Below are 16,032 nucleotides of genomic sequence, written 5' to 3'. Positions count from 1 at the left end.
GAGCCATGTGTGCATGTTAAACCAGAGTGTAACCAGAATACCGCTGTGGTGTTTCTCTAGGTCATGGTGGTTTGAACAGAGAAAGAGAGAGAAAAAGAGAAACTAGGGAGCACAGTCACAGACGTGGGCTCAGAGGCACATCTGCCATAGTTTGGATCAAATTCAGTCCAGAAAAGTCTGTTTAAAAGGGGTTAGGGGAAGCATGGGTTTTATAGGCCTCTCAGTATTGAAGCTTCAACTGAACTTAATGACTTTGAGATTAATTTTAAGAATAAAAGTTGTCAAAAACGTTCTCCAAAGAGGAAATGCGCTTTTAGAAACCCTTAAAACAGAGTTTTGTTCAACCAAAATAAAATATATATATATATATTTATATATTATATATATATATATATATATATATTATCTTTATGACGGGAAAAAAAAAAATAACCAATGTGCATCTATCTATCTATCTATCTATCTATCTATCTATCTATCTATCTATCTATCTATCTATCTATCTAGGTTGCATAACTTGCATTGTAATACTGTTGTTGTTGTTTTTTTGACATTTATAATATTTTATTCTAGCTATGTTGGAGTACAATCTAAATTTTTAGGCCTATATGATAATTATTCAATTCAATATTACCATCTGATCAATGAACCAGGTAAAGCCACATTTATATTTTGGTAAAGTTTTGAGTCTAAAGACCAAGGATTAAAGACAAGGGACCCCCAAAATAAATCTAAGAATAGATGTATTTAGATTTTTTAGATTTTTTTTTTTTTTTTTTGCAGAAGTAGAAAGGAGCACTTCGCAGGTTGGCTCTCACATTGCTGTTTTCGGGAAGGAACTGAGCATAGCCCTCTCGGCATGTGAGGCTGAGTAACGGCCAGCAAGAATGAACGCCTGCTGAGGCACAACAGCAGGAAGTCAACGGCCTGTTTAGCACAACTTCCCTTTAACCCTCCCCTCGCTGACCATCCGCGGCCTGTTTACACAACACCAACACATGAGCCTGTCAGCATTGTACGGCAAGACATAAACAACAGCATGTTATATTATATATAATGACGTGTGATTTATATTTAACAATGAAGGGTGCCAGTGACTCTAGATTCTTTTCTCTGTTCATTAAAGAGTACCTTTATTCAAGAAACTACCTATACAGGTACATTCAATAATAATAATAATGTACGAATTATTGCATATTATGTTTAACTTTTAAGGTACTTTCCGATTTCAAAATATGAATAATTTAGGAACCAAAAATGACTAATGAGTGAAAAGCCTGACCTCTACTGACATGAGAGTTTTTCATATTTCAACATAGAAGTTGTACGAAATACTAACACACTGCATTGTTTTTCTTTAAAAAAAAAGAATGTGAAACAATACGCATTATGCAATTATCAGAACAGATTTGGAGAAATTTAGCATTAAATTACTTGGTCACCAGTGGATCTTCTGCAGTGAATGGGTGCCGTCAGAATGAGAGTTCAAACAGCTCATAAAAACACCACAAGAAGTAATCCACACAACTTCAGTCCATATATTAATGTGTTCTGAAGTGAAAAGCTGTGTGTTTGTAAGAAAAACAAAATAAATTAATGCATTTTTACTTTGTTACTGGAGAAGAGGTGTTTTAGCCAGAATCAATGTTTTGAAGTTAAAAACATTTTGAGTTTATTAACTCTGTTAAGTATACTGCAGAAAGAATTAAATACATACTCCGAACAGCACATGAAATGAGACAAGACAATAAATCAAAACAGAAGGGAAAAAAGTCAACACATTTTTGTTTATTATGTAACAAAAACATTGTTTATAAATCTATGGTAGTAATCGCAGAATTTAAGCAGTTAGATAACTTGTGCTTTTGTAGTTATACTGTCAGAGTAAACTAAAAAATTGTGCTTTTATTAGATGGGGTGGCACAATATGCATAAAATTTGCACTCATCTCTCAACAATGTTTTTTTTTTGCTTCAAAGAGTTTAAAAACATCAAGTTCAAGACTAATGTAAGGCACTTAGGTACAAAAAAGTATAGTTATCAGTAAATAGATTTCGGAGTTGTATAACTGGACATATGTTTAATGTGGTTTTTGAAGACTGCATGTATATAAAGACAGTTTCATAATGCATAACAAGAAAGGCTTTCTGCGTGCAAATAAAGCATTTTCTTTGTGTGCTCAACCTTTTTAAGGGGTCATATGATGTGATTTCAAAATTTCCTTTCTCTTTGGAGTGTTACAAGCTCTTGGTGCATAAAGAAGATCTGTGAATTTGCAGAGACTAAAGTCTCAAATCCAAAGAGATATTCTTTATAAAAGTTAAGAGTCAACCACGCCCCCCTGAAACGGCTCGTTCTAACATGCCCCCACATCTCTACGTCAAGATGTGGGAAGATTTGCATAACGCCGCCCAAATGTTCATGCAAAGAAAGAAGGCGTAACTTTTACTCTTTCTGTTGCCGCCGCCATCATGTTGTGGAGACGCTGTGTGTTTCATTGTGAAAGTGAAACTACTGTTTGGTCTTCCAAAAGAGGACACGACTAGAAACCAATGGTTAAGCTGTATTTCAACACTGTTCCAGAACAGCTCAACCCAAATATTCAGATGTGTGCAGTGCATTTTACAGAGCACGAGGACTGTTTCCTGAACCAGTAGCCTACAATGTTTCTGTGCACAAAGGCTGTTTCTATTCATAGCTTTCAGTCACGTGACCGGCTCGAAGACCTGGAGGGCAAAACATCCATAGAACAACAGACATTGCTTTATGTTTATGCAGTGCGATACGCAATGCAACGCGTAAACAGTAATTATGTCCCCACTGGATGCAACAAATGCCTTGTTTATAATGGGTTTTATTGGTTTTGTCCAAGCGGCAACCTCCCGCTCTCTCTCGTGACTTAAGCTGTAATTCGTCAACTGGCCGCTTGAGGCTGGCTGCAAAATGGAGTCAATCCCATAGACTCCCCATGTTAAAATGTCCAACTTTACAGCAGAAAAAAAAACGTTTACAGCCTGGTTCAGAAAAGATTTTGGTCTATATAGCTAATTTTGCCCTTCATGACAACTGTGAGGGGGTGAATTTTTTATAACTCATCCATTTAAATTACATTTCTGCATAATTAAGGGCGTGGCCACTTGAGTGAAAGGTGGATTGCCGCTGCTGACACTGCCGTCAAGCTAGGTGGGCATGGCTTCAGCAACCAGCTCCCGCCTTTTTGCCCATTTTTGATTATCAAGGAGTGACGCACGGTGACGTGCTGCCAAGATGGCGACGGCCCGCTCCGTACACTTTGAGCTTCAAAAACACTCTTCAGAAAACTATGGATGACGTCACGGACACAACATCCATGTTTTTATACAGTCTATGGTTTCGTCTCATCGCACTGGGACACGGCATCACAGTATGGTAAGGGGCGTAACATTTCTGTCACATGCTTGGAAAATTCAGCCAATCACAATGCACTGGATAGCTGGCCAATCAGCGCAGCTGATTTGTAAAAATCAACGCGTTTCAGAAAGGCGGGGCATAGAGGAGCAACAATAATGTACATTATGTGGAAAATAGTTTTTTTTTTTTTTTTTTACCTTAAACAGCAATAAACACATTGCATTACACCAAATACACAAAATAATTATTTTTTAGCAACGTCATATGACCCTTTAACACAATAAAGAGAATGTCAGCTACGATTGGGCTGTATATGAAAATAAATGAAAATAAATGATGGCATATTTACGTCTCCACCGCTACACGAATGCTTTTGAAATGTTCTAGAACCTGAAAAGAGTACATGTACATAATGGAAATTACTTTAAAATTCATAAAAATGGCAATCAGTCTTTTTAACTGATAAACTGACTTTCTATTGTGCTGTTGCATTATCAGCACATTTTTTTTCTGTTTAACACTGTAAAGCTGCTTTAACACAATCTGTATTGTATAAAGCGCTATATAAATAAGGGTGACTTGACTTGACTAATACTTTCTTGTTGTAAACACATGTAAATATTCTAAGACACTTTTGCTTGTTTTAGTTTTTTTATAATATATAGGCATGTCACATCGAAAGCATTAAAAAAAATATTCTGCATTAATTAATTTGTAAACACTCATCCGATTAGAGAACCTCTTCCCATTCTGGGACTGCAAGACGTCACATCCAATAAAATACTGTTGTAAGCAGCAAAAGATGTCAAAGTTGCATTTACGGTACGCAGCACAGCTGGAATACACTATATGTTTCTGTTTCCAACAACACTTGTTTTTTTTTTTCCTCTCAATTTAGTAGCTCCAAATAAGTAATAGGCACTTTTCCCTTCTGATTTCCACGTTCACCCATCAGCCAATCAGAGTCCATGCCTGGAACGCTGCTCACCATGATCACCTTAAATATAAGACAAGTTAGTGGGAATTCAAACCATAAGCCTGTTGTACAAAATAAAAATGGGCCGCCCACCTCATCGGCCAATAAGGAGAGCTCGTTGCTGCCTGCAGCATCATAATCGTACAGCACCCGTGCTTTACGGCTCCCGCTGAAGTTTTGCAGCTCGGTGTAACCTGAAGACGCATTGGTTGTGGTGGCAGGAAGAGGGGCTGAGAGCGGCAGGATGGGTACAGAGATACTGGCTGCGGCGCTGGCTGTTGACTGGTTGTTGTTGGAAGAGAAAGCCGAAGGGAAGCTGGAGGGGAAAAGAAAGACCAGATGAGTTATATAATTATTTAAATTATTACAAAAATATACACTGATAAAAAATGTCTTACCTTCCCAACTGCTTTTGGAGGTCGACCATGTACTGGTAACACTGGGCGTAATATGTCATCTGAGCCTCCACAAAGTCATTGAGACAGCGGAGATGATGGGCCTGGGACAAAAGCAAGGTTTGGAGAGAGATGACATGGTTTGTTATAGATCAGACCTTAGGATTGTAGAAAAAAACTGAAGGGTTGTGAGAATTTGAATTGGCAGGTGGCCCAGTGGGCGGCAGGTTTTCAGAAGAGCTCACATGCGTACTGCTGATTCCTTCCAGAAGAAGCCTGGTGATCTCTGCCTGTCTGTCAAACTCACTCTGTGTCATCTTCAGGTCTTGCTCAGCCTGAAAGAGAGAGCGATAGTCAGGGAATGTTTCACTTAAATACAACTTAAGCAAGTGTGGAGATTCATCACAACTAATGCACTTAAAAGGCCTTACATTGTTTAAAGAGAATAAAGCAACTGGGAACTGAACAAACTGAAAAAAGCCAGTGTGTTTTTATACAGATCTTGCTGACATGTTTAAAAAGAGAAAACCAATCTTCAGGAGTCTGCTAGCGATGTGCAAAAACTACGTATTTTCAAACTCAACTAGTTGATAGATGAGCGGTCAGCTAGTCGGTATTAAGGAAGCCCTGTATAAATCCTCTTAGAGAAGTTGTATCTCTAACCCTTGTCCAAAAATGTGTGTACTTCCTTAGTATGTGAAAAGCAGTATGTCAAAATGAGTAGTATTTAAATACACATTTCAAGTAAATGGAAAATACGCAGATGACACATTGCTTCCGCTGAGATTATGAAGCGAATGCAATAATATGGGAAATATGGGGATTTTGGATGCATAATGTTATTAACTATGAACAAATAAATATAATTTTCTGTAATGAAATGAAGCTGAAAATAAATAAAATATTAGATGAAAAACTTACTATGAAAATTAGAAATGGCAACTAATTGAACTTTAAGTTATAACATAAGTACTAAAATTGAAAAAAGTAATTAAAGTTAAAAGAATAATAATAAAAAAATAAACATACAAATGAAAAAAAAAGAAAAAAAAAACCCTCAAATTAACTAAAATAAAAATGAAAACTGAAAATATACTTAAAAACAATTCAAAATATTATTAACTACAAGAATACTAAAATAATATTGTTGAGGTCAAAAGTAATTATTATTAAAAAAATAATAAAAATGACAAAAAAATGACTAAAACTTAAACTAAAATTAAAATTAAAATATAGATAAAACAATTCAAATTTCACATTATTATTAACTAAAAGAATACTAAAATAATACTGGTGTGGTCATAAAATATTAAAAGAAACCTCAGTGAAGTCAGTGTCATGCAAAATCGTTTGTGATGACCTTGCATCTGTATTTTCAGTTTGCCTTCAGTTAGCAAGCTAACACCTTAGCCAACTAGCATAGCTCATTAATGTTTCAAAGAAAAGTTCTTTTGATTACCTAGAACAGGATATTTTGCACTTCTGACCATGTATTGGGGAATCTTGTATGATACTGGAAACGTAAAATAATGTTGGTAATTACAAGCACAAAAAAACTTTGTAAAAAAAAAATGTTGGGAGGAAAAAAAACCCTTAGGCAATGCAGTCCAACTAGTCTATTTTTTGTTTGTCACTGAAGAGAGAAACTCATCATGACACAGTTTGCAGTTTTCACATTAGCGCCAAGATTCACAGCTGATCCAAAGTGGCAGAACATTCTTCTTACCTTCGTCACTCCCTCTGCCTACATCTGCACAGCATTTGAAAACAGCGATAATACATTTAGAGACAGACCTGAGCGTTAACACTAAACATCCAATAGCAGCTAACATCACTGAGGAAAATTTAGCACAGTAACCCAAGTTTCCACCAAAATACCATAGTTTACTAGCTATTGTGATTAAAACATAAAAAAATCATGTGATAGTCCTTCAAATAGATACTTCCAGAGTCATTTCAATTTCTTATTTTTTATTTTGATGAAAGTGACACAATAATAAATATAACATGATATTTTGTCAAAAACTATGGTTAGCGTGATTAAGGATTCAACATAAATCACTGCTGCTGCAGGGAACAAGGACTATTTGTAGAAAAAATTACTTGCGAAATTCACAGCGAATCGAAGCAAACTAAACACTTCCCATTTTGAAAGAGGGCAGCTGTTTGTTAGGGTACTGATGTGTTTAAGTGGGTGCATATGTGTGTAGGTTGAGTGCCGGTCATGAGGAGATCTTGAAGCACTTCTTTACTTCTCTTGTGAAACTGGGGCCAAGGGCGATGAGCAGTTTTGAAATGTCATCACGATGTTGAGCAAACATAGATATCCTCTTTCCAAACTCTATATGCACAACTAAAAAGGAACCTAGGAACACACATGCTGCTAATATCCGGGACAAAAGAGCTTAATCAACAGCTTAAAGAGGAACTAACATGTCTTAAAGGTGGCTCTTCTGAAGCAGAACAGTGCTTGGCACTAGAGTGAAAGACACAAAGACCAACCTTCAGCCCCTTCACATAGAGGAAATTCACAATGAAGGAGAAATTGGCAACATAGCCAGCGACCCCTGGTGGAGGGGTACTTCTGAGAGGCTACCATGTGCCGACGCAAAAACAAGAGACTGTGAAGAGCTGCATTTAGAGAAGATGGCAAGTGTCGTCTCAGATTACTAGTTGCCTAGGCTGTAGCTTATATTTGTAAAGAAGCTCAATAGGAAAATCACTGACATTAAGTCATATTTAAAGGGATACTCCACCCCAAAATGAAAATTTTGTCATTAATCACTTACCCCCATGTCGTTCCAAACCCGTAAAAACTTCGTTAATCTTCAGAATACAATTTAAGATAGTTTGGATGAAAACCGGGAGGCCTGTGACTGTCCCATTGACTGTCCAAGTAAATAGCACTGTCAAGGTCCATAAAAGGTGTAAAAGTAATCATCAGAATACTCCATCTGCCATCAGACGTGCAATCTGGGTTGTATGAAGTGATGGGAACACTTTTTGTAAGTGATGAGAACAAAAATAACGACTTTATTCAACAATTCCTTTCTCAGCAGTCTCCTCTTTGTCTCTCCATATCACCATATGCTGCATATGCGCTTCGGTATCATTCGCGCCACCTTTTATGGACCTTGACACTGTTATTTATTTGGCAGTCTATGTGACAGTCTCAAGCCTCCCGCTTTTCATCAATATCATAAATTGTGTTCTGAAGACGAACAGAGCTTTTACGGGTTTGGAACGACATGGGGGTAAGTGAATAATGACAATATTTTGGGGTGGAGTATCCCTTTAAGCAATAATAACTCACCAAGGCTCTGGCATCAGCCATTTTGGCTTTCTTTAGCTTGGTCTTTGCAGCATCAAGGTCCAGTCGTTTGTTTTGAAGCAGTTTGCGCTCTTTCTGTAGAGAAACAGATGTGTTTGGTATGTTGAAGTAAAATTTTTATTGTTAAAAACTCAGAAATTCTTTTAGTTAAACCTGTTGCAGCTTCGCATATGTTTGGATGGTTTTTGCCCTCTTAACAAAACAATGAACCATAATTTTTTTTTTTAAACAGATTGCAAAATTGCTATCTTTTTTAGTATATCTGATTCAAATGCATTTAGTTTAAAAAAAAAAAAATATCAAAAAAAATATTTACAAAACTGATCCTTATGTGGTTTAAAAATTTAATCAAAATCAAAAATGTTATTCAAACAAAACTCTAATAAACAAAAATTCTTACATTTTAATCTCAGTAACAAAAGAAGACTCTTATATAGTAAAGTTCAGTAAAAACTGTAATGTTGTTAAATATTAGTACAGTTTAAAAATATGTTGTTGTTTTTTTCCATGTATGTGACCTTGGACCACAAAACCAGTCATAAGGGTCGATTTTTCCAAATTGAGATTTATACATCATATGAAAGCTGAACAAAGAAGCTTTCCAGTGATGTATGGTTTGTTAGGATAGGACCATATTTGATATTGAGATACAACTATTTAAAAATCTGGAATCTGAGGGTGCAAAAAAAAAAAAAAAAAAAAAATCTAAATATTGAGAAAATCGCCTTTAAAGTTGTTCAAATGAAGTTATTAGCAATGCATATTACTAATCAAAAATTAAGTTTTAACATATTTACAGTAGGGAATTTACTAAATATTTCCATGGAACATGATCTTTACTTAATATCCTAATGATTTTTGGCATAAAAGAAAAATCTATCATTTTGACCCATACAGTGTATTTTTGGCTATTGCTACAAATATACCCCAGCGTCTTAAGACTGGGTTTGTGGTCCAGGGTCACATATTTTAAAATGTAATTTATTCCAGTGATGGCACACCTGTACTTTCAGTGTCACATGATCCTTCAAAATTCATTTTAATATGCGGATTTATTACTCAAAAAACATTCATTATGATTAATGTTTAAAACAAATGTGCTGCTTATTTTTTTTTTGTAAAAACAAAACAACCATATTCATTTGAAAAAGAAACTTTCGTAACAATGTAAGTTTTTTACTGTCACTTTTGATCAATTTAACGCATGATTGCTGAATAATCTTTTTTTTTTTTTTTTTTACTGACCCTACTCTTTCGAATGCTACAGTAGCACACATAGCATTGTTTCTGAATAATATGTTCAAGAAATCCATGTGTTGTTTGGGTTGACTGATCTCACCAATATAGTCTTGAAGTCTCCTTCTAAAAAGTTGCGGAAAGGCGTGAGGAAATTGATGGCAGAGCTCTGAATGAACTCTCGCTCTGCTCCTCCGATCTGCTTCTCTGTCTCACCGCACTTTATCAGAGCGTTTCCTGTGGACAGAAACAGACCGAATCAATATTATAACAAAATTATGAGATGTTTAGAGCCTATTTTTATAACAAGTAAATAGGGTTTCACATCTAACTTACAGACTACTAGTGGTTTAGGCATTTACGTTCAAGCAAGAGGAAATGGGGCATTGGCACAAAGCAATGGGCTACTATTACTGAATGAAGTACTATGGGTAATTAGGGCACTATGCTGCCCTTGTGTTTGATGCTTACCATAAGCCGTTCCAGGCCCAAATTCAGTCCCAGAGTCTATCATGGTCTGACCCAGAAGGTCATGGTTGTTTATCCGTGTTGGCACCTTTTTGTCCAGTTTTTCATATAAGAATTCTTCTATTCTGACATCTGAAAATGCAGATAATAACAATAACATTACAATGCAAACCTATGTTACATATTAGAACTATGGATCAATGCCACATAAAATTCTTTAATTCATTGATTTTAATATGCATATGAAGACTGATTCAAATATGACACTTTACATGGTACAACTGTTACTTTACAGAGCTATTTTAACCTGATCAAACAGAACTTCAGTCTTATTGTTGTAACCTAATGTGTTTAGATAGATTCAGTGGTGTTCAATAATATTTTAAACTTAAAATCAATTAATTTAGTTTAGTTTAACTTTACTGTCTGTACAGATTTCCTGAAAAGAAATTCATCTTTGACACTGGCATAGACATACAACCTAACAGATAATACTATACATTCACATAATAAAATACATACAAAAAAAAAAAAAATACAATACATTAGCATGTCCACACATATGCATACACGTGTACACACACCTACCCAGAAAGATACCTCATGATAATAACTCAATTAAGAATTTGATTTAAAACAGTCACCGCCAATTGTACAAATGATCTTTTATATAGGTTCTTTTTAGCCAGCGGTTTTGGCCTGAATATACTGCAATCGCCTTTTTTCCATAAAGTGTAAAAACAGCTCTTGCATTGTACTCTGTTTCTGGCCGGTGATCTTATTTGCGTCGTCAATTACTCTTGTTAATTTATTTTTCTGTCTCATTGTTAAATTGCCATACCACGATACAATATTATATGTTAAAATACTTTCAATCATCGATCTATAAACAATGGTTAGGACCCTCCTATCGATGCTAAAATTTGGTTTAGTTTCCTGAGTAGACCTAAACGCTGTCTTGCTTTCTTGTGTATATGGTCCACATTTTCCTGGAATGAGAGCTTGTCATCAATGATTGTACCTAAATATTTAAAATTTGAATCTTGCTCTACCTTTACACCTTTTATAGTAATTTGTTCATATGAGACACTAGCCATACCAGTCCTATTTTTGTTCCCACAGCATAGTTCCTTAGATGCTAAGACTTCCTTTTTTCAGTGCATGACAAGACTATTAATAATAACGGGAAAAGAATCTCTAAATACTCTAAATACAAAAAGAAGAGTAAAGGAATGTGATTTTCTAGATGTGATTGAGTAGACAGGTGTGCGTGCTAGTTTTGTGTTTTGATCAGCTGTTTGTTCCCTCCTGCTGTGCCAGTGTTTCTCTGTACTGCTGATTTTTTTTTAAGTGGTTTGGCAGCATAATGATAAGAGCAGCTGTAGTTTCTGACATTTCTGTGAGATTTGAACACTATGAGAAAAAGATTAGACAATGGGTTCCAAGGAAGATGAACCTTGTGAGAGAAAAATGTGACCCTGGACCACAAAACCAGTCATAAGGGTCAGTTTTTTCATAATAAATAAGCGTTCCATTGATGTATGTTTTTTTAGGAAGGAACAATATTTGGCTGAGATACAACTATTTGAAAATCTGGAATCTGAGGGTGCAAAAAAATCTAAATATTGAGAAAATCGCCTTTAAAGTTGTCCAAATGAAGTTCTTAGCAATGCATATTACTAATCAAAAATTAGGTTTTAATATTTTTACAGTAGGAAATTTACTAAATATTCTCAATGAATAAAGATAAAAACTATATAAAAGAAAAATCTATAATTTTGACCCAAGCAATGTATTTTTGCCTATTGCTACAAATATACCCCAGAGACTTAAGACTGCTTTTGTTACTTAAAGGGATAGTTCCACCAAATATCAAAATTTATGTCATTAAGACTCACTCATGTTGTTCCAAACCCGTGAGACCTCCGTTATCTTCGGAACACAGTATAAGATATTTTAGATTTAGTCCGAGAGCGTTCTGTCCCTCCATTGAGAAGGTATGTACGGTATACTGTCCACGTCCAGAAAGGTAATAAAAACATCTTCAAAGTAGTCCATTGACATCAGAGGGTCCGTTAGATTTTTTGAACGCATACGAAAAATACATTTGCGGTCCAAAATATCAAAAACTACGACTTTATTCAGCATTGACTTCTCTCCCGGGTCGTTATGATGAGCGCTTTCACAGCACATCCGGTTCGCGAACGAATCACTCGATGTATAACAGGATCTTCTTGAACCAGTCACCAAATCGAACTGAATCGTTTGAAACGGTTCGCGTCAACAATTAAGCATTAATCCACAAATGACTTAAGCTGTTAACTTTTTTAACATGGCTGGACACTCCCTCTGAGTTCAAATAGTAATTCATTTACTCAAACAGTACACTGACTGAACCGAGCTAGATAACGAACGAAACATTGACTCGTTCTCGAGTCAAGAACCGTTTCTGTCGGTTGTGTCCGATTCGACGAACAGGAGCTGATGATATGCGCATGCGTGAAGTTAGACTGACACCACAGATGCGTCTGAACTGAACGGGTCTTTTGTGATTTTTGATTCGACGTAATGATTCTGTGCTAATGTTATGAGCGCGGGTACCGAAGGCTGAATCAAGGGCAATCTAATGAAGTCATTACGTCCAATGAGACGCAAAAGAACTGGTGAACAAACGTTTTCGGCAACCGGTTTATTGAATCAAAACTGTCCGAAAGAACCGGTTCGCGGAGAGAAAGAAGAATCCCCATCATACCGGAATGATCCGAAAAAACCGATGCAACCGGTTCTTGACTCGAGAACGAGTCAAGTTTCGTTCGTTATCTGGCCGGTCATCAGTTTCAGTCAGTGTACTGTTTGAGTAAATGAATTACTTATTGGTTTATTTGAACTCAGAGGGAGTGTCAGCATGTTAAAAACAGTAACAGCTTAAGTCATTTGTGGATTAATGCTTATTGTTGACAGCGAAACCGTTCAAACGATTTCAGTTTCGATTTGGTGAACTGGTTCAAGAAGATCGGTTCCATCGAGTGATTCGTTTCGCGAACCGGATGTGCTGGTGACGTGCTCATAACCAGACCCGGGAGAGAAGTCAATGCTGAATAAAGTCGTAGTTTTTTTGATATTTTTGGACCAATATTTTCGATGGCTTCAAAAATTCTAACGGACCCTCTGATGTCACATGGACTACTTTGAAGACTGTTTTTATTACCTTTCTGGACGTGGACAGTATACCATACATACAATTCTCAGTGGAGGGACAGAAAGCTCTCGGACTAAATCTAAAATATCTTATACTGTGTTCCGAAGATGAACGGAGGGTCTCACGGGTTTGGAACAACGGGTTTGGAGACTAGAAAGAAACATAAACAAAAATAATCAGACGCATAAACTTAAGACTGCTTTTGTGGTCCAGGGTCACAAATAGTAATTAAATCGTACCATCAAAACATACAAATACTAGAAAGTCATAGAAACCTAACTAATTAGACGCAGATGTCTAATGTCTAATCTAATAAGTTGTCTAATCACTGAATGGATCTTACTTGGGTTTGGTTGCAGTAACACTTCTGTCTGCTTCAAAATCTTCTCTGTCCAGTGTTTAGTGCTTTCAGCTCTGGTGAGGAGATTCTCCAAATGTGCATCCAACTCAGTCTTCTCAGCCTGGCCGAATTTTTCTTCTGTGAACTATTTGTAAATAGATTTAAAACAGATTTATTTATTTATTTATTTTAAGGAGCATAGGCTACTTTGCCAATATTACTGCCAAAAATATCTAAAACAAGGTAACTTCAAACTAATTTATTGTTGTTACTGTGTAACACGTTCTAATGTTTGTTTTTTTTTCAGCTGATGAACGATAAAAACTTTGACAGCCAATAAGAATCAATCCTGCCATAGCGCGCTCGAGACGAGAATTTAAAGCGGAAGACGATATCGTCCTCTAGTGTGGACGCTCTAGATATCTTTATAGTTATCGTTCTTGGTGTGAACGGGACTTTATGTGAGTAGTTGTGTCTCAAATCCTAGTGAGCAGGGGTTTTGGGCAACATATCAGCGTTTTTTTTTTACGTCATCAGCAAACATGACCATCTCTATGTTGATGGCTAAAAATGTTGTCTAGCTAGACAGCTCGGTAGGTTTTGAGACACAGCCTGAGTTCTGCCGGATTAAACTCCGCTTTAGCCTGTTAGCTTTAGCCTCACACACTGAACCTGGACAAAAAGTGAAAACATCAGTGTATTTTGGCCATATAACAAAGTATGCATGCCTAGAAGACATATCTGAGCATTTAATGTTTGATTTTGCAGTATAAAATAAAATAAATAAGTCTATGTAATGCGAAGTCGCTGAACAAAACTGATTTAACTTACAGCACAGAGAAAGAGAGGCCCTGGATAAGAATGAAACAAAGATACAGAAATGCGGTGTGATGTACATAAAAATTTTTTATCTTAGAGTGACTTAATGCCCTCCAACACACGTGTTTAGGATCAATGTGTTGAAGTAAAACTTGATTTAAAAGTTTAAGCCTCTTTACAGCGAATCTGAATCAGCACTTACTTGCACTGCCCGACTGAATAAAGTACCAGCGTCCGCTGCCAGTCGCTTCACGTTAAAATCCATCTTTAACTTTTCTATATAAAACTGTTTATTAAAAGTGAGCGCGCACGACTGGGTGGTGTAAACAAATGTGATGGCATCAATTTGATCCTTTATTACAACCGGCCGAGTTTTTTGTGAAAGTATGACTGAAGCAACAGCCGGCGGAGAAGAGGAAGAACCACCTACAGATCTGATTTCTGGCACAACACCGGACCTGGACCACGACAAGTGTCCGCTATCAGCATATGGGTGCTAATATCGTGAACATTATATAAAATAAAACGCTGTCGGGACTTTTCACTGGAACGTTTTCATTAATATATTCTGTCGAGTTGCACAGATATTGTGTTCGAAGGGCCAGACTGCCATAGTGAGTCAGACTTGTTGCCTCAGGTTTGAGACTTGGGTAGCATGGTTTCATTTTGTGAAGCTGGTATGCTGAGTTTTTTTTTTATTATTATTTATTTTTTTCTTGTAGTTAATTAATAATCAAGATGCGCGTATGTCTATGTGTTTTTATATAGTCTATGGTTTATATGTGTATAGCGCCCTCTACGGGCCAACAGAGTACAATGCAAGATGGTAGTGGGTTCTATCTATCTATCTATCTATCTATCTATCTATCTATCTATCTATCTATCTATCTATCTATCTATCTATCTGTCTGTCTGTCTGTCTGGCTGTCTGTCTATCTTTCTATCTGTCTATCTATCTGTCTGTCTGCCTATCTGTCTGTCTATCTGTCTGTCTGCCTATCTGTCTGTCTGTCCGTCTGTCTGTCTGTCTGCTATCTATCTGTCTATCTATCTATCTATCTATCTGTCTGTCTGTCTGTCTGTCTGTCTGTCTATCTATCTGTCTGTCTATCTGTCTGTCTGTCTCTATCTGTCTGTCTGTCTGTCTATCTATCTATCTATCTATCTATCTATCTATCTATCTATCTATCTATCTATCTATCTATCTATCTGTGTTTCTGTCTGTCTATCTATCTATCTATCTATCTATCTATCTGTCTGTTTCTGTCTGTCTGTCTATCTGTCTGTATGTCTTGTGTTGTTCAGTGTGAAAAGCAGTATCATCTCACAGTATAGTTATCATCGCTAGATGGCAGCATGTAACAACAGCAGTGTTCTTAGTTAACGTGTTTGAGTTCTGCTCACCTGCCTGTAATTTAGAGATGAGTTTAAGAACAGGAAAAATGAAAGGATCAAGGAGGGTTTTGACTTTTGCCATACTTCAAATAAAATGAATCACGTCATATTAAATGTCAAGTTTATTTATAGATGTTAATATTCAACCCAACATTTGTTGTTTAAATAGGGCTTTCAGGTCTTTTATTACATCTATATATTGATAAATATAGAAATATATTAACTGATAGTTTTAACTGAAAGGTTGTGTTATCAGGACATGCATATTTTTTCATAAAGGTCAGGCAGGCAAGCTGTCACATATTAACTGGAGCAAGTTATTGTGTGTTTTTTAAATGTTAAATGTATAATATATATCACTTGTTTAAATATCTCGACATTTTGCTGTTTTGTGAATTTTTATGTGTAGCGAATTTTATGCTGTTTCATGATTAATTTGTTATTATTATTATTATTATTATTATTATTATTATTATTATTATT

At 36.1% G+C, this 16,032-nt stretch overlaps 1 protein-coding gene across 2 annotated transcripts; it reads right to left on the bottom strand.

The window, feature by feature from the left end:
- Positions 1 to 4,242: 4,242 nt before the first annotated feature.
- On the bottom strand, positions 4,243 to 14,750 carry LOC109082705 (endophilin-B1-like). 2 transcript variants are annotated; one of them, XM_042714529.1, is made up of 10 exons: positions 14,357 to 14,750; positions 13,339 to 13,480; positions 9,800 to 9,928; positions 9,432 to 9,565; positions 8,075 to 8,167; positions 7,264 to 7,353; positions 5,007 to 5,141; positions 4,765 to 4,865; positions 4,460 to 4,682; positions 4,243 to 4,387 (listed from the first exon to the last, which is right to left on the bottom strand). In XM_042714529.1, the coding sequence occupies exons 1-10, from the start codon at positions 14,417 to 14,419 to the stop codon at positions 4,280 to 4,282; spliced, it is 1,218 nt and encodes a 405-aa protein (XP_042570463.1). In that variant the 5' UTR covers positions 14,420 to 14,750; the 3' UTR covers positions 4,243 to 4,279. The 2 variants fall into 2 exon arrangements, with proteins under 2 accessions (XP_042570463.1, XP_042570462.1); XM_042714528.1 differs by lacking the exons at positions 7,264 to 7,353; positions 13,339 to 13,480 and having other exon boundaries at positions 5,007 to 5,096; positions 14,357 to 14,484.
- Between the last annotated feature and the right edge of the window lie 1,282 nt (positions 14,751 to 16,032).

The sequence above is a fragment of the Cyprinus carpio genome, chromosome A24 (genome assembly GCF_018340385.1).
Source record: "Cyprinus carpio isolate SPL01 chromosome A24, ASM1834038v1, whole genome shotgun sequence".
Taxonomy (NCBI): domain Eukaryota; kingdom Metazoa; phylum Chordata; class Actinopteri; order Cypriniformes; family Cyprinidae; genus Cyprinus; species Cyprinus carpio.
This window is presented reverse-complemented; position numbering and strand designations above follow the sequence as displayed.

Bases quoted from the DNA above. Each gene is read 5' to 3' on its own strand.
- LOC109082705 (XM_042714529.1), bottom strand. From the start codon at position 14,419: ATGGATTTTAACGTGAAGCGACTGGCAGCGGACGCTGGTACTTTATTC. The intron at 13,481-14,356 runs GTAAGTGCTGAT...ATTTACAAATAG, and splicing joins TATTCAGTCGGGCAGTGCAA to TTCACAGAAGAAAAATTCGG. The intron at 4,866-5,006 runs GTGAGCTCTTCT...CTTTTGTCCCAG, and splicing joins AAGGAATCAGCAGTACGCAT to GCCCATCATCTCCGCTGTCT.